The following is a 27,668-nucleotide window of genomic DNA, read 5'->3' as shown; positions in this document are numbered from 1 at the left end:
CAATCATTATTGCATCAAGTTTAAGGCCACTAATTAATAAACTTGTTAACAAACGCTCACCAAACCGCATGTCGATTTTTCCTCCCATTTTTTTGTCCATCCCGAAAGTGAAAATGAATTGGCTGCCTTAGTGATATTTATAGTTTACATATTGTTTTGTCATTACTGAATAATTCATGCAACCAAACCACGACGACAACCTGCTGCCTGCCCCATTCCCCGCGCGGCACTGCTGGTGGCGGTGATGTTGTTGAACAAAATGAGCATATTGCCAATTCTCAAACCCACACACAGCCATACACACACTCACAACCTTCTGGTTTTCGCTTCCGATACCACTCAGACCGGGGGGAGGGTTGAGGATGTAGATTTCCAACTGCAACGACATCCCAAGCAAGGGAAAGAAAAACCCCAGCAAAACGATACACACGGTGCGGTGCACGATGACGGTGATGGTATCGTGTAGCTCATTTCTCACTTTCATTGCGCAGTGAAGAGATGCAGAAGATCGTTCATCGTTTTGCGGGCGCTTTTCCAACGGAGCACGGTGAGGCCAGGCCATGCCAGGCCAGGGCAGGCGGTTTGGTGGAAAGACAACAAAATGAACACAAAGAACCGATGCCACTGTCTCATGAGCGTATTTTCTCTGCCAACCGGTTTTTAAGGCTCAGCCATTCGCAGCAAGACACACAAACACACACACAGCCACACCAGCACCGTGTGCAGCACATGTCTTTGGATCGTTGACTGGTGTTGCTTCGTTTGTTCTGCTTGCGAAGGAAAAAAGCAGAATTGCAGCCATCGTTCCGACAGACAGTGCAAAGCAGCGAAATAATCGATGCAAAGGTCGACCGGGAGGACGAGACGTGTTTGTCTAGGGAGCGGATTGAATTTGCTTTGTATTGAATGTTTAAACACCACAAACGTAAGGAATGGATAAGAAGGAGCTCTTTAAGTTGTATCTAAAACGCATCTTCAAGCAGAGAAAATTGGAGAAAATTCCAGTACACAAATCGAGTAAAAGTACATGGTGTAGCAATACGTGAAAAAATCCATACGTTAGGGAGGTAAATTTACATGCTAATAGGCCCGCTCCATTTCTCACACGAACTGGCGCTTTTCCTTGCGAGAAGTTGCACGTTCTTGTTTGCAGAAACTCCAAACGCCGGTCTAATGGTGTTTTTCTTGGTGGTTGGACTGCACCAAGTGAAAATAAGTGTGTGTGGGTTGATGTTTTCCTGCTTCAACGCTGGCGGGAATTTAATGAAACAAAAGCATACGTTGCAGGGATTTTTTTTCCTTCAACCGTGCTCTCACGTGGCATGGAGGCGCCCAGTCTGTGCTGCAAACTGGATTCAATAAATGTCGTAAATAAACGATTATTACCTCCAGCTCGAGCGGTGGGAGTTTAACGACCCGATATCGTGTGTCGAATTCCTGGAAAATCAATCGACCCATGCGGCTCATTATAATCCACCCATAAACCGCACCAGTTCCGCCCAAAGGCTCGTTATGCCCGTTCGGTGGGGCTGGGTGGTTGTTAAACTTTACCACAACCACAAAATCACCTTTCTTTCGGGAGCGAAAGAACGGTTCCGGAACCAGCAACTCTTCCAACCAAGGGTATCAAATTCTTTAAATATTTCCATGGGTTTTTATGTTCTTTTCCCGGCGAAAAAAAGGGATCGAACAACATTTTCACCAACCCCTTCCCCAAGCTCACGTCTCTCGGCATCGGCATCCAGCGCAAGGCTTGTGTTTTGATTGTTCCATCACGGGGCGATTTTCCTTGCTGTGAGGATTTCGCTTCAAAAACGCCGAATCTTGTTTGGCATGTGGCAGGGCTGTTTTTATGACGCTTTATAGATCAATTTCGAATTTTACACCTTACCTCGACCACGAATGTTTCGAGCTGGTTCGAAAGGGAGGGCGGGCGCGCTACCCAAATCCAATATCAGTTCGGTTTCGACGGAAACTTTTGCCGGGAGACGCGTCGAAGCTCCGACTTTTTGGGACGATGGGAAAACAAACAGCTTATGAAGTTATTACCACGTGTTTCCTTCCCGTTCCTGGGACGCAAGGCTCACTTTTTTTCGGTCTCTTGTTTCTTCTCCATGCCAAAAGAATCATTTTTACTCCCCAAATCCATCACCCTGAAACCAGGGGCCAAACAAGTCCGTAAACAAGATAATAACTTATTGACAAACCATCGCCGTTTTACGAACGTGCCAGACCGAGGAAAACCCGTGGGAAACTGATACTCTAGCAGCAGCACACCGACCGAGCAGAAGAAGAAGGAGAGAAAAAAACAACATTCTCAAACGTTCAAACCATATTCCAGTGGGTGGGAAAAGAGAGAGAAGAGAAAAAAAACAGCTCAGGAAATTGGATATTGTTTATTTTCCTTCAGCCGTAAACGGAAAGGAAGCCAAAGGATTTTCCCCGACCTGCCCGTAAGGGCCACGGGCTGCGGACTTTCGGGGCGTGAAAATCGTTTCCATCGTCAACAAATCAACTGGAAAACTCGTCACAGGATCCGATGCGCCCCGCAAAAAGGTGAAAAGTCCTTCCGTTCACTTTCGCTATTCTTTATTGATACAGCGACCTTTTTGTTTCTCGCGACCTTTCTGTTATGGAAATAGAGACGCACAAAAAATGAAGAAGACGCGTATGATTGGTAAAAAATTGAGCAGAAAAGTGGCCGCAAACAGGTCAAATCGTAAGGAATGCAAATGATTTGGCCGCGTGTCGTCTGTGGTCAGACTGTTTGCCTCCAGAAGAAAGGACAACCGAACAACAGCAGAAGCAGATGATGCTGTCGGAAGGAAATGTTTTCAATATTCGTCCGCCTGTTTGTGTGGCGCCTTTGATCCTTCGGGTGGAAAATAAGGCGATAAATCACCCCCTCGAAATCTTCGACACCAAAAGATGCCCGGCATCTTCTGCTTCATGGGAGCAGTAGCAACAAAAGCAGCAAAAAAAAACCGGCCCACAAAAAGGAATCCCAACACGAAAGGCAAGCAACCGTTCATCGTAAGTAAACAAACAAACCTTCGCCCGTCCTTCTTCTTGCGCCCAGGTCCTTTGCCGAAGGAAATGGTTGTCTAGTGTGGCCGGTCAAAGGCGAACTTTGCCGGTCAAACTTCCATCACCTTTTAAGGATGGCCTTTTGCGCCTAACCGTGCGCCTGCCGAGGAAGGCAGAAAGTCTTGGGTTTGGTCGATAAGTGGATTTACGAGTGTATCTTACTAATTCCTCAAGTGGCCACCAAGACCTTCTCCTTCCTCTCCGCAGCACAGCGTCTTCATTAGGCCGGGTCGTGTGAAAAGAAGGTTTGCCGCACTCGCTTGTTGTGGCGAGAGAAAAGTTTCACCCTTGACTAGGGTGGGCCCCGTGATTGGAAAACGAGAATCAACAAGCGATTTTTATCGACTCGTTTGTTTGGTGGTGGTGGTGGTGGTGGGTGCGTGCGTCCGTGTTGTATTTCTCCTTCACTCGGGCCGCACAACATCTTCTTATCACACTCTTGCCTTGGTTGGGAAGGGCAGCGAAAAGCGAAAAAAAAGGAAATTGGCCGTCCCTTCTCGAAAAAAAAGACTCACTCCCAGTACGGTAGAATGACATGAAAACATTCGATTCACAAGATTCGATTTGCCACAATGAAGAGATTATTTGAGCGCACACACACACACACAAACAGGGGCGTTTGGGGTTTAGGGAAGGAGAATGTTTGGTTTTGGGCGTTCTCTGGTGGCGTACATGGATACACGTTCCACCAGCAGCCAGCAGCACGAAGGAAGTAAGCTGTTATGACACGCACAAGCGACATTCATTGAGGGGTGCGTTGCGTACTTTTTTATGGCGTTTTTTTCTACTTCCTTCGCTTGAAACACCCATCACCATCACCCATCGGAAGGCGGAAGACGATCTCCCCACTTTGCCCAAACCTGGAGCGTCAATCAAGCGTTGGTGTTTTACCGGGAGATGGCAACCAGAACAGCATACCAAAAAAAAAATCAAACCCCTTGCAAGGAAAAGTTGCCTGCACTGTATTTTCCTTTGAAAACTCGTAAACGGATCCTTGGCGTGGAAAGGGAACGCACACACAAAAAAAGAACTCTTCGCGCGCGCGCTTGGTTCCTCAATCCAACCTCACCTCCCAAAACATCCGTGGCCACAAAAGCGAAATTCAATGAATTGTGTATAAATTATGTAATAAAAAACCGATTGTATTGTTATTTGAAACATTTTGGATTGGAGGACGCGCTTTTTTCCCCTGTACGCGGTCCTTTTTTGTGGCATTTTTGTTACTTTGGCGGGTTGCGGTTTTTTGCCGTTCCTGTACTGTTGCTTTTCATTCGTTTTTGTGTGTTTTTTGTTATTATTTTCCAAAGCATGGAACCCGGGCAGGAAAAATGAGGATGTTTTTGGCAAACTTTTACTCTTTAATAACTATGTTGTACTGTTGTACTAACCCCACTCAGCTGGTGTACTCGCACCCCCACCCCTCCCAAAACAACGGTCCCTATTGATCTTTGTTTCTTGTGTGGTCAGTGGCAGTGCAGCAAAGGCGAAAGCGTCCCCTCCCCTGGTTCGAGGGTAAGAAAACTCTTTTCTTCCGTTCATTTGTTACATTTCATGTTGTTAATGCTTTTTCCTTCTTCATCTGCTGGTTCGCTTTAGACTTTAGCCCCACGATTCCAAGATCCTTTGAATTGTTTTCCATCCCTCAATATGGTCACCCGCCCCACCGAACCTGCTGCTTGTTTCGCCGTGATTCGAACGGATAAAAAAGTTTTTCATTATTTTTCAGCAAATATAAATCAAAAGCTTGTTTTTCTTCCTCCCCACGCGCGGTGGTAACCGTTACCATCGCCCTGCTACGCCACAGTCCCCACCAGCGGGATGCAGCTGGTTTGGGTCCCAGGACTCTGCTGACCACCCGCGGATGGTGAGGGTTCTTTCCAAGTTTTTTTTTCTGTTTTGTTCACTCTCTCCTTCCTTTCTGCTCATCTATGCTGCTTTTCTTTTTATCACAATGGGCATAAAAGATGCCAGCACGGTTGCAATGAATACCGAAAAATAAAGCACCGAAAAAAAAGGGGAAAATGCTTTCCAACCGAAGATTTAATTAAAAAATGTGGTGAAATTAATCAAAGGCATTTTTTGCTTCTGTGTGTGTGTGGGCTATCTTTTAAAAGCGAAATCCATCCGCTGGCGGCTCGATAAAATCAAGAATTATTTCTTGAATCCCTATCACCGGAGGGTTATCCTGCAGCTTTGAAGCTGAAACCCCCCTCCCTGTGACTGCATCCTACGTTTTGGGTGTTTTGGCTTTTATCTTCTAGAGTAACGCTTCCTAGAACATGAACTACTGCTAAGTGTCCTTTCTTCTTCGCCGAGGGATAAGGTTAACTCATCAAGAAATTATACGATGATTGCTATGCAAACGCGATTGTTTTGAGCAATGTTTTTTTCTTTCTTTTCAAAATCATCTCCGCACTTTCGACACTTACCTCACGATCCTTAGCCGATAGCTCCTCCGTCAGGGATCTTGTTCTGCTGTCCAGCGCCGGCTCCTTGGCCGGTGAGTCCGTTTCGCCTCCGCTGCAGTTCGTTTCCGCAGAGTGGTTCAGCTTCTCACTGCTGCTCGCTTTGTGGCACTCGCTGACGGTCGACTCTTCCTTCGTCTTGCCCTTCGACACACCCGTCGCACTGTCGTAATCCATCTTGTCGCCAACCGTGGTCGGAGGCGATTGGGTTGGCGATCGATTGCTGCTGTGATTGTTGTTACTGCTGGCGAGGCAGTTGTTGTTGTTGATGGAGTGCGCCAGAGCGGCCAGCTCCTGCTGCACCTTACGATCGAGGTCCGGTGTGCGGGCGCGTGCCATCGGTGATCGAGCTCCGCCGTGGGGCTTTTCGCTCGGACTGAGCGCTCCCTCCGGACGATGGATGCTGCCGCTCTCGGAGACCGGTGTGGTCGAGGGCGATGGTGGTGTGATACCGTTCTGTTCGACGATCATCGGCGAGGAGACCGTCGGTGGTGTCGGCGACGTGGCCAGTGGCACGGACGGTGGCAGTGTCGCCGAGGTGGCAAGCGATGGCGGTAGTGGCGGTGCCGTGACGTCCATATCGTTACCGTCGTTATTGTTGTTGTTGTTGTTGTTGCTGACTCCGCGGTCCGTGGTCGACAGTTTCTCCTTGAGCGAGTTTACCTCCTTTTCCGCCAACGTGGCACGCTGTAATGGAATCGAGTGGGGGAGAAAATAAAACAAACCGGTTCATTAGTATATGGGATCTTTGTTTTTTTTTGTTTGTTGCCGTTCGGGTGGCTTTTCGCCGCGAAAAGAATTAAAATCGTTTCAACATCGCACCAACGATCGTTAGCAGTTATCTCGATTCCTGACCATACATCCCTTGCCCCGCAACCCCGCCGGCAGGGCGTTCGTGTCCTTCGAATGTTCTTGAAAAGATTTAAATTAATCGCATCGAATAAAACACGTTACCCCGAACGACCGAACACACGTACGTACGCAGCCATTAAACGTGGCCGGTCGTTGGTGTACCCGGTACGGTGGTCCGTCAATTTGTGTTAAATTGAATTTTTACGATTGTCTGTACTCGGCCAGTCAGCACCTTCACGCACTCGCGCCGTGTTCGTCATCCTTCCTTTTGCGTAAACACGTGGGCTGTTGTATTGTGTTTTTTTTCTTCTTCTCGCCCCTGTCGTGTGTTGTAAGATGTGCCTTTTTTACACCGATCCAAGGCCACTTCCAAAAACACAATTTGAAGGAGTCACACGTATCCAAGCAGTCGCATTGCCCAAGGAAAAGCCCCGCGCAAGCGAAAACGACAACTCATTACATCTAATGCACCTGTTAAGGGTCTTGGTTTTTGCGCACCCAATCGCTCTAATGCACGAATGATTCATGTTCAAAACTTCAAAGCAAACTTCACCAACACTCGCCTGAACGACGGAAATCGAAGCTAATAGACTATAAATATCGAATTCTCAAAGCATCCGACTAAAAGCTGCTCCGGTACAGCCCTGGTTGAGGAAATGTTGTTACAAGCCGGTTCAAAAATTTCACTACCCACACTCCTTGGGGCCGTGACTTCTCGAGCTGATGATAGTTTGTGTGCGAAGGAAGGCGCCCATTTCTTCGGCTCTCGACAAGGTAAATAAACATCGCCCGATCGGCCAAGAGTGGAGATGATGAGCATGGAGACGCCGAAGGGCAACATAAATTTCTCAATCTTCACACCGGCCCAGCAACATGCCCGGGACAAGTGTTTGCTACGCCTGCTGCCAGCGTCGCCCAGGCCAGCATCGTCGTCGGGAAGGTCGTCGAACGGTTTCGAGGAATATTGAACGCGTGAAAATTGATCCAATTAGCAAGATAAACATGCACACACACACACACACACACACGCACCGCTTTCTAAGAAGTGCGTTATGGAGCGGCACCTCCCTCTCGAACGGACAGGTCCGCGCAGCCGTGCACCGTGCTTAATTAATGTTGCAATTAATATTTTAATCCAGTCGCCGCCGTGTTTGATGCTGGTGTGAGCAACATTTTTGATCTCTGTGCCTGAAGCGGGGCGCATGATCGATGGCGCATAAGCAATGTTTCCGTTTCACGCGCGCGCGCCCAGCGAGACTGACAGTGACACGTGACTTTGAGCGAGGATCAATCGCGATCGTGAGTGGTTGTTTTGTGACAAGATCACACTCAGAATGGGGCATCTAAACAAGCTGACGCGCGTTCTGGATCGCATTTTACTCTCTTAAGAGGAGATGGGCGCGATGCTTAAAAATAGATCAGTTACATTTCGAACCAACTTCCTCCGGGCTCACGCGGAGCTATCGATTATCCATATTTATCCACTTCGCTGTTTTAGATACATCGAGCTGAGTGGTTTGAAGCATATTTGGGTAAACCTCCATGCACCAACACCACCACCACCACTTCAGCTAGGGAAACGGAACTAGGAAACGCGTGCAAAGCATTTCGCTTCCGGTGCGGTACATGGGAATGTAAAAATCGCGACGCATGGAGCCATCTGTTTGGCAACTGCGCTCGGTTTCGCTCGGTTCATACACGTAGGGGTAGCCGAGAACGACTATGGAATTCTTGTGCGCGTTATGGGGCGTTTGTTTTGGCTAGCGATTCATTTTAAAAACACCACCACCACCACCCAACGGCAACCGCAGTTTGATTGAAAAACGACTTTTCCACACGAAAACCCTCCGGAGCAGCGTGGAAAGGCGTGCGATAATTATTTGGATAATTAATGCTGTAATTATACCCACCAGCCAGCAGTGCCATTGCGGGAAAGGGTCAGCATGCCGGGCAAAACAAATACCCAAACCGTCTGGCGCGGAACCGAACTGCATTGCGCTATCGTGCATCGTGGTGATATCGAGATGAGTTGGTAGCTTTGCTTCACCAAATCGCCCTAATATGATGCATCGATACTAGCGAGTGAAGTTGGCAAACATGTGGCTAACAGCGAACAATTAAATGAATTCGATTTGCCGTTCAATGTTTCCAACCCAAAACGCCAGATACGCGTTAATGGAAAATTTAAACCAAATCTCTTCGTACTCTCGCACCAGACATTGTACCAGTTGTACCGATTTAAAAATGGCTCGGTTGGTTTTATTGAAAATTGCTGTAAACAAAGGCTGAACATTGAAAACAGATGCTCGCCGTACAGGATGAGATCATGGACACCGGGAACGAACAAAAAAAAAACGATAACGACGAATGGTAGTAATTTTCCATTCAATTTTCACAACCCCCACCATTTTCGCACCGTCCATGCGTACGAGCATGCAAATGTTCGGTGGGCGTTTTATGTTGGGCCGGAAAATCGCACATAAAACGCATCGATGAGCTGACAATTGGTTGACCAGTGTTCCGGTCGGTCCTCCCCTACCCCACAGCAAGCATATGTGCATGGGGCGGATATTGCATTGTCTCGCGCCGCAGTGCAATTGGTCTGCGGTTGACCATTCGCTGCACTTGACATGAGCGTGGCGGGGCCCTCGGCAACATTAATTGCTGATAAGTATCAGTTTTTGTCATCGGCAGCGCAGCACTAAAGCCCAACCCGCCCAGTACCCGCCTTCATACGCATTGTGAAGGTTAAAGGTTCAACGTTGTCTGTCTGGCGGTGGTTTCTTTTTTTTCCCAATCGTTCTTCACCATTCCACCATCACGAGTCGTGGGTAGTTCCATCCCATTTGCACTTGAGTACGCAAACAGATCGAACGGATTGGTATTGACAACGCTTTCACCAACACCGATGCCGATGGTCTGTTTGTGTGTGTGTGTGTGTTGATGCAGTTTTGCAGTTGCAATTGGGATATGCAATTGGAGCTGTCTCGTTCGAAAGCGCCAAGTGGCTTTCTCTCTTACGCCCGTTTGCATTTCGATCACCGATACCAGCCCACCGATTCCAATGCGATACGATACTACCGAGACGCCACGGCCCTGAAGCACATGCGCATTTCACCAGCGACTCGACCCCGAGTGTGTGCGTGTGTGTGTCGGTCCCGATCGATCGCAACGGATGCACTTCCAGCTGGGCTGTTGCAAGAGCGCGACTAGGCGAAGTTTGTTGTATTTCGTTTGGAAGACGGCGTTTCATCCAGGTTCTCCAACGTGTACCACAGCTGGAGTAGTTGCTGGAATGACATTTGACAGCTCGAGACGACACGAAGCAGATGGACTTCCCAACACCAGCGCGATAATCGAAACTGTCACAATAGTTTGGAACAAAGTCTGGGGCCGGGCGTAATTAGCGCGTGAAACACAGTCCGTGGGCCCGAAACTCAACACAACGGCTCAAACGGCTCTTGGCATTGGCATATCTCGACCATTCAAGAGCACCAAATCGAATGCACGTTCATTCATTTATTTGCCCTGCCCTCAATCTGTCACTCGGTCTGCATCGCTAGACCGGCGATATTAATTTATGCACAGATGCGTTCCAATGTGAATGAGACCCCAACTTCCACCGCCACAACCACCACCATCGTCACAGCCACATTCATTGGTAGACTTTGGGTTGAATGCCATTTTTTGTGACTCGTTTTCACTTACAGTTTGGCATCATTTTCCCATCATTACCATATCGCCGTCGACGACGTGGAGGTTTTTGCTTCTCTATTTCTTAAATATTATTTTTCATTCATTCACACTCATACACATACAGCGTCCCGTTGTGTGTCCTCCCCGTGTGATGTACCCTTTTCCATTTCCCGATCGGTGTCGGTCTGGTGGCCAAGATCGCGGGAATGATGATCGCATAAGATGTCGTTTCACTTTTTTTCATTCATTCCGAACCATCTTTCCATTCATCGTGCCCGAGCTGATGTGCCCGTAGCGCTTCTTCACCGGCCTTCCTTCACCACACACTCGCACACCCGTTGATCTGGGAGGGAAAAACGTCATGTCGATTCAATTTCGGTAAGGATCGAGCTTCTTTTTTTTTGTGTGTGTTTGCTGCCTTTGCCGCGCTCTGTACCCGTCTGTACTTCGACCAGATTCGATTTAGATATTTCTCACAGTCTGTTCAAGCTTCGTCTGTCTACCGCCGCCAGCCCTTGGAGCGTACCCCGTTCCCGAACATCAATACCCCAGCGCTCGACGATCAGAAATTCCTTTTGCCGCCCTCCCGCCTTTTAATGCGTGTGCCTGTGTGATGGTCCCGATCCCCGAAGGTCTTACGCTTCCGCTCCCTTCCTCCCTGCTTCACTTCCTTAGGTGGCTTTGTTGTTGTTGGCATATGCCCGCTCGTCGCTCTTTCCGGACCATTTCGGGCACAATGCATGAATCAAACACAATAAATGTATGCTCATTTGAATAATAAGATGATCTCGTTTTTTTCTCTTCCTATATCGTCCTCAGCATCCTCTTCCTTCTGTGTGTGTGTGCGTTTTCCCCTCAATGTCTTCGACAATCACGCGATGGAATGACGAAATTCGTCATCCCATTCTGTGGGTTCCCGCTGCACTCCCTGGTCCCCGATCTCCGCACTCCAGGTGAGGACAACGAACGCTCAATTACCAATTCCCGCACTGTTCTCTGTGCGTTCGGCTGTGCAGTTGTAGTTGCTGTTTGGCGTGCTGTATGATTTATGGTAGTGAAATTTAAGCCGGGACGTTATTGAATTCAATTCGGTTGAGCGATTTTTTCATCCACGCCACACCACACCGGGCATTAATTTTTGAACATTTCGGTTTTCTTTGCGAGATGCAGCCTCAACCCTGCTCAATGGTAAATGATGGAGTCAAACGAAAAAACAGAAAAACCAAGCCTCAAAAACAATCTCAAAGACCTTTCGATTTTTGCTTCCGGCCATCGTTATCAACACCCAGCAAGGGAAGCGGGTGGCACAGGCAGCATGGATCGGATCAAAAGATTCTAAAACCGGGTTGTACTTTTCCTTTCGGGGGAACAGATTGGGGAAGAAAAAAGTGTAAAATCGCACTCGCTTAATTAGCTAAAAAGCCAATATTAGAAGCCAACGAATCGAGCACTGGGAAAAAAAGAAAGGATGAGCATTTGCCGAAGTGGGTTTGAGAAATTTTAATCAAATTTTTAACCCTTTTTCGAATCCGATCCTTTTCTTTTTTCTGAGGTTCCCCCGGGGTTGTCTCCCGGGCGATGGGAGAGGGTTTACCGCCCAAGCGAAGAGATTATCTTTTTTTTTTGTTGAGCTGCTGCTGCCGTAAATGTGCGATTTGTTCAGCGATTGATGAAGATCTTGTCTAACAAGACCCTTCAGCTTGGTGGGGAAAGACAGTCCGTTGAATCACTCATTAAAATGTTCCGAAATAGGAAAACCGCACTCGAAAAGGCAGCAGAAAAGGGAACCGGGGGGAGAGAACCGCCGTTCCTGCCGTTCGATGGGATGTAAAAGTATTTCGAAAGCCAAATGCTGGTACCGCGAGTTTCCTGTAGCACTCAATTCTTCAATGACCAATCTGGGAAGAGGTTCCCAGTTTTTTTGTTGTTGCTATGTGCAGGATAGGCAAAAATGTGAACGACTTTGCGAAAGGATGGCTTACACGGCGGTACAACATCGTTGGAATTTTCGTCAATTTATTGGATGCTTCCGAGTCATTGCGAGCGATGGAAAGGCCAACCCTTCGATAAGGACCTGAGGAAGGTGTATTATTTTTTGGGAGTTACTGTGCCCTTTCGTCTGCGGTCTTTGTGGGCGGACAGTTGAGGTACTGAGGATTTTGAGTACTTCATTAATGGGAATCCTTGCTGTTTCTGTTTTTTTTTCTTCTGCTGGTTGGATTTCTGACAGCTATAATGCGAAAAATAATTCAGTTGTTCAATAACTTTTATGGCTTTCGTGTAATGTACCGATTTGTCTGTTGGGGAACCCGTTTGCAACGGCGAATGATGAGGACGCAACAAAGAGGGTGAGCATAAGAAAAGGCTTCTGATGAGCATCAATTAAACCGGAAATACGAAAAGATTCCCCTTTGGCAAAGGATGTTCACTTCCGTTACCTCTTTTTGTAGGGAATGATGATGACGAGTATGAGCGCTCTAGAGAATTTAATGTTTAACGGTTATATTTACATACAACTTTTGGTTTTGAAGAGTAAAAATGAATTCCAAGTTTTCTAACATATAATCCAAATAAATAAATAATCAATCGCTGTGAAGTGTTCACACATTTCAAACGTCCACAATGTACTGCATCGTTCATCAAACGAGACTTAAAACATATTACCCGTATATTGCGGTTTAATTGATCGTAAAAAACTCTCCCAAACATTCATTCACTTCCCGCTTCTGGGATCCACTTGGAACAATCTGAATCAAACACTTACACACACTCACAAACGGTCGTCACCGATATCGAACCGAAAACTATTAAAACCCAAGCGCCGAACGACCCGTATTTTGCCTCTCCGCTCGACTGGTTCGCCGTTGGTATTCAACGGGGAAGACGAGAAGCAGGTCCGGTCCCTACCAGCAAACCATGTTCCAAAACCGACCGTCCATAATACGATATCGACAGTTTCATTACGATCCATTTAGCCCGAGTATTAAGATGTTTTGTTTGATAAAATTATTCCTCACGCCCATCGCGCTCCGCTGCGATGGCGACCCCTGTGCATGTGCTCGTTTGCCCTGGGACACGACGCGGCGTGACTAATGAAATGACGGCGAATGAGTGCTCATTGAAAATTCGATTTCATATCTTTTTGAAATGATGCTGCGAACGGCAACAGGGAAATGGATGGGTGGATGAGCCGAAGCCCGATAAGGAGGGTGAGCAATTGATTCTCGAAAACTTCTGTAATTCTAGCTGAACGGTGGAAGTTAAATTGAATCCGATATTAGTTAGTATGTTGGGAGGCAAACACGCAACCTTCCCGCAAGACAACGCTGTATCATTTAATCGAATTTTGATGATTCAACTTCTGCTCAACATCGAACAATAAACCTACGATGTATCGATTGAAACAAGTCTTTCAATCAAGTGCAAAACATTAATCTTTGCGCTTTGTGCGACGCTTCCAGTTTGGAGCGTCCAACGTTCACAATCTCATAAACAGCGACACAACCTTTCCTTAGGTGCTTGATATAGTGTTTTTCGGGGGTTAGTTCCTTAGCGGTTTCGGTGCCACGTCACTCGAGTTCACTTGCTCGTTCGGTTTCTGTTTTATTACACGCTTCGAAAGCGGTCGATGGACGGCTCGCGGATGTCGAATTTCCCACGCAGATCTGCTGCGAACAATGGAACTGCTGCTCCACTGCCATGCCGTCCGACCGCTAACCCCCCCCCCCCCCCCCCCCGCGTGGCCTAACCACATTCTTTCCATACTCCGCTTTAGTTTGGGACCCATCCAGCACAGCTTCGAGACCGTGGTGGAGATTATTCTTGTGCACTGTGTGGAGGCAGAAGAAGCAAACACATAACGAGCACACTGGAATACAATTTCGATTAATTCTTGAAAATTGTTTTCCTTTATCTCGTCCAACAAATCTCGTCCACGGTGGAAAAAATATTGTATCGACACTCAGACCTCAGTTCCGAGTGCCACCCAAACGCACAAACCATCACACCACCCTTCGGAATTGCTCCACAATGAATGTCATCTCTTCCCTTGCGGGCCTCCGATGAGTTGTTCGGTTAACTATCGAGCATAAAAAAACGCCACATCCCAAAATCTGCTTCCGTTGGTCGGTCGGTCGGTCGTTGAGGCCGGCCTATTATTTGACATTCGATTGTTCTCCTAACATCACTTACAAACACACCAAACCTCCCCGTCACAGTGCTGGAGCGCACTTGTGCGTGTGCCCATTCATTCACCCAGCAAGAGGCGAGCTGCTCTTTCTCTATTTATCGTTCCGAATCGATCCACAATTTGTCGTCTTCGTCGTCGTCGTCGACCCTTTGCGTGAGCCCGTCGTTGAAGTAGGTAGGCCATTTCTTGAACTGTCTTGGGATAGGCGGAAGGCGGAAACAATAGCATGACAAGAAATTGACGAAGATACCCACCACCGTGGAGGGAAGGGCGTCGAGGGAAGGGAGCAGCGAACGACAATCAGTCCTTATCAGCTCATTTTTTATTTATTTCTATGGTTGCTCCATTTCCGTCGCTATTTTCCATTGCTCCCTCCCACACTCTCTGTATGTGTGTGAGGGAGTTTGTAGTCGGATTCAGATCGGCACAGAAGCACAAGCTGCGTTTGCTGGTTTAATTTAACTTTATTCACGTTTGACGTTCGACCCAATGTTTCTCATCGTTGCTTTCGCGGAAAATCTTCCACCGCCAATTGCTGAGAGGGTGCGCAGAGGGAGCAGTGCAACGGAGAACTCCCATGGGGTGGGATGGGATGAATGCGAGGATGCGTTTTGTGCCCACGATTATCCCGCGAACTCTCCTGGCTCGTTTTCTTGCTTCCCCGTCGAAACACAACAGCAACAAAAAAAGCAAGACAAAACAACCGCCAGCATGAAAAAGCAACGAGCGTGGCTCATCCGTGGTGACGGTAATAATAACAGACAACAATGATTGTAAAATTTGAATAAATGGCAAAGTCGTTCGGGAATCGAAAATCGAGTCACCACGGTGTGCCACTTTTTTGTCTTGTTTTCGGTTTTTTCCCCACTTCTAACAAGTGATGGAAAATGGGAAAACTTTTATTCCTGTTCGACCTGAATGGGGAACAGAAAAAAAACTGCGCACCAAACAGGAGGCGGGACTTTTCATCTTGTTCGATCTTTATGCTTCGTCAGGATAAAAAAGAACGGTAAATAAGGGCAAAAATTGACCTCGGAACGGAAAACGCTTCAACCGGGGAGCGAGCAAGCGGGAAGCGAGAAGCAATAATGATAAGGCAGATTAGAAAAAAGTGATATCAATTACCGGAAGAGTGGACGGGGGTGATGAGAAAGAGCAAAGGAAGATGAAAAAAACAACGCGAAGGGAAACGCGGCACCGTACCGTGGAGAAGGTAAACAACGATACCAGTTGAACTGTGACAGGTCGACCTGTTTGCCCTAGTGGCCGCGGAAAAGCCTGCGCTTTGAATGGGAAAGCCGAAGAGGGGGGTGAGTGATAGGTTAATCGAAATTGTTCCTCCCTCCGATGGCTTTTGTGGCGGCTTTTTTCATGAATTACGTCATGGAATTCGCTGTTTTTATCCAAAATGATGATATTTAGAATTCTTATTCTCAAATATCCATTTTATAAGGAGTTTTCAACTAAATATATTAGAATAAAGTATCTGCTAAGATGCATAATTAATCGTGTTGGGGCCACTTATCAGTCCGCTCACACCGATATGTCAGCGTTTTTACGAACCCCTCCAGCTCGTTTAACGCGTTTTCTGCAGGTTTTGAACAAACAGTTCAAGCTAAAAAATCGACCGATCATATTCACATTCGCTTTGATTAACACCCGCCATAACCAGCTGCTTGCGCGACGAAAAAGGGGAAACGGGTCCAACGGGGGTGAAGATTATAAATTAGCCTCCTTCAAAATCAGCGTTCCTCCCTCACCACCACGCGTTGGAGGAAAATTTATTTCTATTCATTATCATATTTGATGAATTTTCACCCGTACGCCCAACACACATCTCCAGCTTCTCGTCCCCTTCCGAGGGCAATGTGTGGCATGGCAATGGTTCTCTCGTTAAAAACAGCGCATCCCATCGCATCCCCGTACCACTCCCTGCACATCCCTTGGTGCTAATCAATGGAAAAATGCCAACAACGCGCGCACCCGCCCAAACGCCTATATGGTCGCTTTTAACGACAAAATCATTATCTCCTTACATTATGTCATGTTCAGCAGCAACCTTAAAGGCGGCAGCCTGCGAAAAGGAATGAACTGCACTGGGGTGAGAAGGTGTGCAAAAATTGATGAGCTCAAGTTCCTTGGAAGCTTTTTCATCGACCCCGCGACAGGTCTTTTCTTCAGCTGCAGCTGATCAGAAGTTTTGACGAACAATAATAAATATGATGCGTGTGTGTGTTAAAGACGATAGGAATGGGAACCAATGTTGGCAACGTAGTCTTTCGACCCGCGCACACAGCGACGGAGGAAACGGGCCGTGCTCTGTATCACACATCCTTCTGGAATCTATTTATAAACAAACAAATGGTTCAGTTCCTGTGTCCCCAGGGAAGTGGGTGCGAGGGAGTGGGAAGTCAGACGTGAGGGATGTGATAAGAATGTGCCACAGTCAGCTCAACTGTTCGATAAAACGTATGCGAGTGTGTGTGTGTGTGTGTCTGTGCCTTCGCGTGTCGAGGGAAGGAGACCACACCAGCGATACCACATCTTGACGCCTTCCAGCGCGTGGCTGGAGAAGCTGAAGATTGAAAATAATTAAGCTCATACGCAACCACACACACACGTCCATGAGGTTGGAACGAGCGCTTGATAACGGGTTCCATGTGCCAGCAGTGTGGTGGGTATGTTGCAAAGAAGTACACTTTTGACAGCACATAATCAATCAATCGAAGGATGTGGTGCGGAGAGCGAGAGCTAATGTCAGTTTTGCAACATTCGGAGTGACTACGTCACGGGTGCGCGTCAAATCGAGATGACAACGTCATGAATATTGCTCCGCCGGGTATTAACCAGTCCCGACATCGACAGGATGGTCGATACATTAGAATAGAAATGGCCATTTATTGACTGCTGGTGCTGCTGCTGCCGCCGAAGGCCACCCACCAGCAATGAAATTCAATTAGATAATGAAACCATTGCCATTTGCACATCTTCTTCTTGGCCAACGCAAACGCAAACCATTCTTTAATTATAGTTCGATAGCACAGCAACCGTAAGACGTTAAACATCTTTTACTAGCGCTTGCTCCTCCTCCACTCTGCACCGCTTCCAAAGGTAATTATCTCGCTCGCAAATGTAGCCGATCCGAGCCGACGCTGGAGAAATGTTATCTCCATTATCGAGAAAACGATAACAATAAACACCGCCATACTGTCGGCTGTGCGGTGGGTGCCAGTATCGACGACCTTCGGGGCACCCTTTTCCTTGGGGCGGTTTGCCGGTGCTGGTGCTTGTCGGATCATTACTAATACCTGGGATACTGGGCCCCAGCACCCAGCATCACTCCAACCCACCGGAGAGGCGATCCCTTGACGCCTCCAGACGCTCCAAAAATCGACTTCACCGACTCCCGGAGCGGTTAATGTTGTTAATTTGGTATTCATAAAATTCGACAGCTTCCGTGAGCTGCGTAGGATTACAAATTTATCTCCATTTCCTGCTACACTGCTTCTTTGTTTGACTTCCGGGCGCCCGCGTGCTCGCTGGCCACTGTGCGCACTCCCGCATTTCGGTGCATGCTTTGGTGAAATGATTTGTAAACATCTTAAGTGGATGTCTGCAACCTTAAGGCGTATCAAGAGCAAATCTTCGGAGCAGCTCTAGAGACACTCCAACAAGCAAAAGGGCCGGGTAGGGCAGGAAACAATCACGACCAATATCATCTCAGTAAAAAGCGACGCTCGGAAGATGCAACATTCGGAAAATAACCACCAACTTTGAGTGTTTTTGTGTGGAATTCGATCTGTTGGAAAGTGTGCTGCTGGGTAGGAAACTGAAAAGAAATGAAGCAAAACAAACATCAACCACCCGACCAACCCGACACCCGACGAATTTCGGGACTGACTGCCCGACCTTCAGCCATCGCTCGGGATGACTTTCGTGATTAAAACCCACTTTAAATATTTATGAATGACCGTCATTGTAGTTGCGCCCGGTGGCCACTGCCGATGCTCGATGGAGCAAGAATCAAACAGCGTCGTCGACGTTGTCGTCGTTGTCGGAACCATCATTAACCCGACCACCAGATTCTGCGAAATTCGTTCGCTAGACGGCTTTTTTTGCGTATCGATGCACAGCGCTCGATTCGCTTGCGTTCCGAGGGGCAAATTCTAAACGACGACCTCCAACGGAACCATGTGGCTATGTAGGGTAACCGCAATAGATAGCAACAACATTTCAGAGACGTCTCGTACAAAAATTGGGTTCAATCCCGCTGCCAGTGCCGAATGAAAGACGCCCCAAAATCCCGGCGCGAGTTAAAGGAACAAGATGCAACGGGGAAAAAATACACTTCAGGGAACTGAACTGCCTGCCGCAACATCGCCAAAATCGGGTCCACTCCACCGCGAGCGACAGACCATCATAAATTCATGCGCCAAGCCAAGCCAATGGATTGTTGGATGGAAGGCGCAGGTCGAAGAGTGTGTCCGACCGGCACTCGGTTGACTGGTGGCAAATATTTGCTTTCCATTAAAATCTGTAAATCCTGACATTCGGCGCTGCATTCTACTAAATCATCGACCGCTTGCCCGGTCGAAGGAGAAGGAGGAGGTTTTCTAAAACCGCCGGTTGTTCGTTTTTCTTTTTATTTCGATAGCTGCTTTCAAATTTTGCACAAAAATTGACGTTTTTTTTGGGTTGCTGCTTGAATTCATCTCGTGAAAAACGGCGTCTAGGGACGGTTTGGGCGAATGGTGTGTGTTTGTGCTTGACGACTTGAAATCAGTAGCAGTGAATTATTTATTGATTTAACAAATCCTTGAAAACCCCCTTCAAAACTTTTGTGGATTTTCTTCTTTCATAAACTTGTCGCGACTTGTACTCGGGGTAATTAGCTTGGATGGCCCAATCAATCAGATGACCCACGATGGCTTGCAACCAACCACCACGACGCGATTCCTATCACAAAATGCATCGCCAATTACGTATGCACCCAACCCCCGCCTCCAGCTGGCATTGACCGCGAGTGGAGAGAACAAAACAAACATCTAATTGCAAAATAATAGCTTTTACCCTGTCCCCTTAAACCCGCCCCGTTCGATGTCGGTGTCATGTGCAACAATTGCAATCGACAATGCACATACAAAAGCGCACACCAAAGCAAACAAACAAACGAGAAACGGCTCAAACGCAAACGCTTGGGAGGGGATAAAACCGACACAATCACGATGTTGCTGTTGTGTTTAAGGCGCATTAATTCCAAGTGATAAATTTTTAATTATTCTACCGATATTGCCTATCGTTTGTGTGTGCACGAGAGAGCACCAGAACAGAACAACAGTATTAATGTGTCGCATAAAGGGGGAAAATCGTACGAAATCCCGATTATTCATTGGCAGTCGTGGTCGTGGAAAACCCTAGAAACGTGGAATAAAACAACCAATACACTCGGGCTGCCAGATTTGAATCCAATAATTTTTCACTTGCATCCTTTGTAAGCGCCGACCAGCCGATGTGAATTCAATGGACTAAAAATGCTCCCCCGTCCTCGACGCATTTTTTCCCCTTTTGCTACGTAGTTTGAGCGAATTTCCTTTCGCTGAACGTTTGCTCGAGATGTGCATCGCAGCAATAAAAGCATCAAAAGACGAAACACAAACATTGCGCGTCCGCGTTATCTGGTAAAGGGCTATTTGATGGAGTCTTCGTGGTTCTTTTTTGTCCCCTCAGTAACTCCCTCTCTCTCTAAAGAGTTAGCACACGTTCGGTTAACCTCAAGCTCAAGCCGGACGGTTCTGGACGCTTTTCGAACGTCTGAACCGTTTTCCGTGGCCCGAGCGGACGCCAAATCCGGCGTTTTGATTTATCGAAGTGGTTCGACGCGAATGTTTACAAGTCATAATCTCACCCGACAGAGCATTCCGTGTGCTTCCGAATCGCATCGTACGGTTCACCGATGATCGGGACGCTTTATCCTTTGCTTTTCCCTGTGTGTGTGCGCGTTTTTTCTACTCAACCTTCTTCTCCGTCCATTCTCTGCAAATGCAATCGGAAAAAAGGATTTTCCTTTTTCTGTGGCCACCGGTTCAATCGGGCAGCGGCACAAAAAACGACGCCTTAAACCAGTGGATAGTTCATTGAAAATTCTGAACGAGCACGGCAGACCAGTCGCATCGTATAAATCACCGATCGAATGGAGCGGCGAATGGAGCTGGAAACACAAACTGGCTTTTAGAAGGATCATTTCTTCCCGAAGAGCTCTTCCCGGTGAGAGGGAGAAGCATCATAGAGGGATAGGAAACTGTTTACATACGTATTAAGCCACCTCATCTTCACGTATGGCAAAAGGCCACACACATACACTCTATGTGGCGGGGTTTTTTTTTCGAGCGAGATTTGTATGCTTTCCCTTCTGGTCATGTACGCTGCAGTCATCCCAAACGGCACTGGAACCAAAATCCAATGCAACCGTTCGATGGTGTCGAATGATAGGTCGTTCTTGTTGAAAGACGGCATGGGTGGGTGGGTTTTTGTTTATGCTTCTAAACGGCCAATCCTGCAGGCTACGAAACGATTCGAACGATTGCAGCTTACGGTCGAACGGGATTGCTGCCATTCGTCACTTCATCCTTTCGATTTAGCAGGCGCTTCTACCCCGCACACACACACATGGGACGAGATGTAGGCAAAAGGACGCGTGATGAATTGACTGATGATGATAGCAACACAAACGCAAACAGACCGACCGACCGACCGACTGACATTGCCCAATGTGACGGTTTGATGGTTCGAAGGTTCACCTTCAACACGGAACCAACGAACTTGAAATGGAAAAAAATCCACCCCACCGTACACACGCAAAAGGGCAGTAGAATGCATCCCGAAAAAACAGAATAAAAAAACGGACAAAACAACCACAGGAAACACGGGCGGCGGACAACAACAGGTCACCGCAGAGAGCACTCCCAAAGGGGGAATTCAGGAAGCGACGAACACTCGCCAAAAAATGAAAGAAAAGCGCACAACCCCCCACACACACACACACATACGAACACACAAAAAGGATGGCAATGCTGTGCCGTTCTGCAAGTGCCGCGGTTCTGCAACGGTTCACGCGTGCATCGCCGTGTATGCATGTTTCGGGCTGCACCAACAATAACAACTACCACCAACCATCGGGGGCAAGTGATCCGGAGATCTCTGCTCCATCCTGTATGCTGCATCCTCATCCGGCCCGGTTCTGGCCCGGTGGCCGTTCGCTGCAAGGCCTACGGGAAAAAAGCACAGAAAAAAGAACGAAGGCCACATGGCCTGAGCTGTTGATTTTCACAGTCAACTGCAGACACAAGGGCTCACAATTTCACGGTAAACAGCGCACATGCACAATCGACAATCGGGGCTGGAGATGCGCAAACGGATGCAATTCTCACCTTTTCCCCCCCACCCGGTTTTGTGTTAGGGATGGGACTGGAGGGAACTGTCCCGGACCGGACGACAGCGGGCGCGAGGTTATCAGTGCAAAATGACCGCAATTAGTAAGCGCCCAATATGTGGGAATTTAGCGTTTTTTGATTGCAGCTAGAATAGGGAGGTGCGGCGGTGGATGTAACGGGATAAACTGGGCGGTTTGGTTTGTGTTTTTTTGGTGTCCACTCTTCGCCCCTTCTCCATTTCTGCATTTCCGCTCGATCTATCGCGCGTCAGGATGCGTGGAAATCGGCCCACTGCAATGGTCAATGGTTGCATTCCCGCCGCATGCAGTGGGATGTAATTGGATTTTTGCGCCAGTGCACTTTGGCCGGTGTGCCGTTCGTTTCGGCATCGTACGCAGCGGCAGCATCATCATCGTCATGTGCATCGTCATGTGCATCGTCGATATGATTGCAGCTGAGACCACGCGCAACGGCAAACGATTAACAAACTCCGCGGGAAAACACATTTCGGGCCGAGGCGAGGCTCAGGCCCTCGAAACCGATGGGGCGATGATGGCGATGATGATGTTCGTCCGGCACTAAATACTGTGTGTGCCACCGACCGACCCCAACCTCAGCCCCATGGTCATATGCACGGGACATATGCACTTTTGAAATCACGCGGAATGTACCACCCGTGGCGCAGTGTGAGTACGTGCAGAGGGTGCATCCGTTCGCTGCAACTGTACGCTCAGCGGACAAGACAAACAGGATCAATTTGGGGAAGGTTAATTTTTGACTATTTTGCGGATTGGCCGGGATTTGTTTATCGGTGGGGTGATTTCTTTCCTTCCCTTTACGCGCTTTTTTCTGCCTTTCGCCGGACCTGTTGGCGACCACTTGTGCGATGATGACCCGTTTGCGCCGTTTGATGGACGGGAAGCTCGTGACTGGATGGTAATTGGATTTTTATTCGAGCACCGTGTGAAGAGTCGATGCAATTGGGAAGATTAAACGTGATCAAGTGTGTTTGGCTGTGTGTGTGTGGAGCTGTGGAGAGAGAGCTTGACGGTGGAGTTTAGTGTGCTTTCGCTGCTGGTGCCAAAGTGCCAAAAAGGGACGAAAGTAGTGAAACAGTTTCATTGACATTTCCCGTACACGAAAACAGCAATGCAAGGGAAGTTCCTTTTTGCGCAGCTTCATCATTCGGATGAAACAAAAACACACGAGAGGGGTCGATAATTACTATTTAAAAATTCACAAACTACTTCCGAAGGCAAATGTGCTCACTTGACCATTTGTTACCGCTTTCCAATTCCACACGAAATAAATATTTGTAACATTTTTCCCGTTTTTTTGCGCAACCCCGGGTGGGAGAAAAACTTTTACTTGCTCGATGCGAGCTAACCCGCCTGAACTGCAACACATCCAACCGACAGCGTCCCGGGTTGTTCCCCGAAAAAAGGATCCCGGTCCCGGCAACCCGGTCGAAGGATATGCACACATTGCGCCACGACGAAAGAACAAAAGCTAATTAACGACAACTGGACCGACCTGAGCGTAACAGCTCGCCCGTTGCAACACTGTCGTGGTGGAGCGAAAGGATTTATGCTTGTTTGATCTTTGTTAATTTCCTCGCTCTCTCCCTGCTTCCCGATCGTGGTGCAAGGGTGTTTTACAAGGGAGGACGAGGGCACTACAGCACACACAAAACGAAGCAATTAGTCTGTAACTGGGCTGGGCTGCACAGTCCGTTCCAATAAAAACCTGTGCGGAAAAGCAAACACTTTCCATCAGCACCGAAAAAGAACTTTACCGCGAAGGACATGCGAAGAAACCGGCCCGTTACGACCGTGGGTGGAAACCGGGCGACGAAACAAACACGGGCAAACGGTGAGCGTATGTGTGTTTGTGTGTGTCCGTGCACGGAGCAAAAAATAAGAGAAGGAAATTAAATAATACATATTTAATTGGGTGCAGACCGAAGAGCGAGCGGCCGGGGTCCACCGGCAGTGGATGGCAAATGTAAATAGGTATTGATTCGTCGGGTAGGTTATTATTCCTTCCTAAGCAAATAGTACACCAAACCCCGAAGGGTGACGACTACGCTTACTAACATCATTATCACATTCACACACTCGCACAACAGGCCCGATTGGAGGGGGCAGAAGAACCCACCAAAAAAAAAAAAAGAGAAGAGAAAACGGGCCCTATCTTCCGGCCCCTCGGTCAAGTGTATTGACCGACGGGTGGACCCTTATTTTTTCCTCGCTCTTCACTCACTCAGCTCAAATGTAATTGAAATAAGGTATCATTTCGCCCGTGCGCACAGGTCAGAAAACTCCTTGCAGTCTCTAATTTATATTTTGAAAGGACCAGCCCTCGGAAAAGCGGATTTTTCCATTCCCTTAGGAGCGGACAAAACGAACCTGGGTTAGAGGCTGACCTGGCTAGCTGACTCGCCACTCATGGATTGCGTACCGCTAGACCGACCGTACAGACCGTAGAGATCTGCTATCTGCAACACCCGAAAAACCCTTTGATAGCTAATTAGCGAGTGTCCACCACACCACACGCAAAATGGCGCAAAAGGGGCCGACCTGCTCCTGCTGGTCAACGGCAAATAGATACAATTCAAACGAATCACAACTGTGCTTCGAATTTCCAACCCCTTCGGGAGGACACGCAAACCACCATCACCAGCATCTTTTACAGTGGAAAGACTAGCTTCATTCTCTGTTTGTTCTTTCACTTCATAAACGGGAAAAGTGGATCTCTCTTCTCTCCGTCAGCTCATCCGAACGAACAAAAAAACCGGTCCATCACGTCGTAAATTTTAATTAAAAATCAATTTCCATCAAAACGCACTGTCGACTGTTCAAAGCCAAATGGCGACTTTTTCCGATAACCATTTCCGCTCCGAAAAACCCTTTTCCTCCTTCTCCTCCTCGCCAAAAAGCATCCAGTTACGCACCAACGGCTCCGGGTGTCCGTTATCATTCCGAATTCTATAAATTGATTTCATCTTCGCGTAGTTTCCAAAGACCCTTTTCCCTCCAAGCGAGTGGGGAACCTTCAGTGGCAGCCTTTGCTTCAATAAATACTCAATAGCACGCTGGATGCCACATTTTTCCGGCCCATTTCACGGTCCATCTTCGGCAAGCGAACAACACGATATCGAAAGTCGCCATCTAATGGGCGGGAGAGGTGGTAGGGTAGTTTGGGGTTTGGGGAAAATGAAAGAATCTTTCGAACCAATATCTCAAGCGCAATACTTTCCGATCGGCTTGTAACATTGGAAAACTCCAGCTGTGCCGCGCGCTAAATCGACACCGTTTTTCGGGCAAGGCAGAACGGGCAGAAGTTTTGGGAAAGAGTTACAAAGAAATTTTACACAAAACAGACACAGCGACGCCAGATGCCGGAGAGATACGCGCCATCCCTTCGCTGTTGGAGGGGAGGGGCCCGAATAAAATATCAATACCGTAATTAAAAGTGTAATTTTATTGAAATTTAATTAAATTTATACATCTACGAGGGCGTGTTCGAGCTGCCGTGGAAAATGGAAAACTCGATGCTAGAGATTCTTCTTCTTCTTCTTCTTGTATTGCTGTAGCGTTTTATTCCAACATTCACCAATCGATATCACCACCACCACCACCGGCCGTCACCAACAAAGACGAGTAAGAGGCTTATTAATATTCGATCAATGGAGAGGCATCTCTCACACCTCGTGCTTTGGCGTGGAAAGAGTTTTCCATTTGCGCGTTCCGGACCGTTGTGTCCTTTCGATCGGAAAATCCGATTGTCGGGTTTTCCCGATGCTTGCGGTTCGAAGGGTTTTGTCTCCTTTTTTGGGCAGGAAAGGATTAAAAATCGTACTGCGAGTGAGACGGTAGAAAATCGATACAGACGCGCGACAGCGAGCTCGTTGCAATGAGAGCACAGCGATCCTTTCATCCCTTTTTTAAAGTGTATCTGTGTGTGTCTGAGTGTGCTGGTAAGGAAATGAATTATTTTTACGATTAATAAACATCATTGGTACGTGATTCGAGAACAGGCACTGCTTAAGAATTTTAACTCCTCCTCGGCACCCCTCGGATGGAATTAAAACCGGAAGCGCATTTCCAGCGGCCTTCCAACATGGTGGCAGCAGACAAGCAGTGTGTAAAAATGCCTCTCCGTCTGTGCGTGTGTGTTACGCTCATGCAAACCATAAAATATGCAAATTGCAGCATAAAAATTTAATCGAATAACACCACAGTCACAGGGACTGGTGTCGGCGTGCTCATCCCTCACACAATCTGTCCAATATCTCACACGGGCGGCATGCCCCGGCACGAGCAAGTAATCGCTCACATGCAGAATTATTACGCCCGAGAACAAATACATCGCACCTTACGTACAGCGGAGGCAAACGCACATATGAGGCCGGAGGTTTATTTGGCACTCACACAACGCTCAGCGGGAAAAAAGGCGTCGCTTGAGCGACGCATAAGAAAGATGCGCCACAAACGCAGCCAGGAGGAAGCAGTGGTGGGAAGGGGAGAGAGGAAGACGTGTCATAAATAATATGCAAATATTATTAGACATTAAAATTATTTCCATCCCTTCCGCAGCCTTCGCAATCGTCAGTGTTTACGGGCAGCAGCGATGGAAAAATTCTCGCCTTCAAACCTGCCCGTAGAAAAACAATGTGGAAAATTCTGGCTCCAAATGGGGTAAAAAATTAGCCAAGGGGTTTAGACACACACACATGGCTGAGGCATCCTTGCTCGATTTTCGCTTTGATGAATATCGCACACCTTGCACCGCCATCCGTTCGGGGTAATTTCTTTAAATGTGTCCGAAGGGAAAACGAACACGATTTCGGCACAATGAGCTGCGTTGAGGAGTAAAGAACATCCTTCTACGCACTGGTAGCCCTTGGTGTGGATAAAAGAACGCTGAAAAATTAATGCATCATACACCAAAACACTCCTCGCTCGTTTTTTTTTGTCGGGATACGAGCAGTGAGCGAAGCACTTTCCTCCAATCGATCGATTTAGTAGGTCACAGTGATGGGGTTCGCGAACAAACAAAGGCATTACAGCACGACGTGGCAGTGAAATTGAAATTTATTTCCTCCGGCAACCGACACGGGCTCGAACGCGGTGGTTCGAACACGTAAAAGGATTTTTTTGATTGATATCAAAGATCAAACTGTTCCACCATGCTTCCCCCCATTAATCCCTTTGTTAAACCATCCCGATACATGTGGTGCAGTGATGGAAACGAGGAGAAGAAAGAGAGCGAACGCGGGAGCATATTTTTATTTATTAACATCCTCCCGCGGATTCCACACCGTGCTTAGGACAACCGTCTCCTTCCCTTCGGCTTCGGCGCGGTGGCAAGGGAATCATGATCCCGCAGCTCCCAGCGATGATCAAACATGCGAACCAAGGCGGGGGGCTCCTATATCTCCTGTGCTTCTCCCATACGCAGCCATGCTCGATTTGGCAGCTCAATATTTCACCGAACGCTTTTCCCGAAATGAGCATTTTCCCGCCTTTCCTTTCATTTCATCTTTCGGGAGGGGTGGGGCATCACCCTATCTCCTTTTGCTCGAGTAAGTTGAGATAGTACCAGAAGGGAGTGGTGGAGGGAAAAAACATATCGCAAAGCCGTCAATTTTACCACACGCAGCGGGAAAAGCGGAAGGAGAGAAAACTCGCTCGCAGGATGAATAACGAAAAATTTGCATACACATAACCTACGCGAATATGTGTGCCCACAGCACCCAGCAACTCGGCAACGGCATCGTCATCAATTATTAATCGGAGTATCGTTCGGAGGCTTCCGTGGCGTGTGCGCGCGTGGTCTCGCCAATCATCCGTGTGTTCCTCGGTGCGTACGAACACACATACACACTCGTATCGACGAATCGAAAACCTTCGTGGGAAAACAGTCAAAATAATACGCACCAACATT

The 27,668-nt window shown here is 47.7% G+C and overlaps 1 protein-coding gene across 5 annotated transcripts in view; it reads right to left on the bottom strand.

Moving 5' to 3' along the window:
• Positions 1 to 27,668, bottom strand: part of LOC120951862 (homeobox protein cut) — a 166,739-nt gene that overhangs the window by 84,765 nt on the left and 54,306 nt on the right. For all 5 annotated transcript variants that reach the window (XM_040370835.2, XM_040370837.2, XM_049605674.1 and 2 more), the window contains exon 3: positions 5,517 to 6,239. In XM_040370835.2, the coding sequence (XP_040226769.2) occupies positions 5,517 to 6,239 (723 nt within the window). The remainder of the gene's footprint in view (positions 1 to 5,516; positions 6,240 to 27,668) is intronic.

The sequence above is a fragment of the Anopheles coluzzii genome, chromosome 2 (assembly GCF_943734685.1).
Source record: "Anopheles coluzzii chromosome 2, AcolN3, whole genome shotgun sequence".
Classification (NCBI taxonomy): domain Eukaryota; kingdom Metazoa; phylum Arthropoda; class Insecta; order Diptera; family Culicidae; genus Anopheles; species Anopheles coluzzii.
This window is presented reverse-complemented; position numbering and strand designations above follow the sequence as displayed.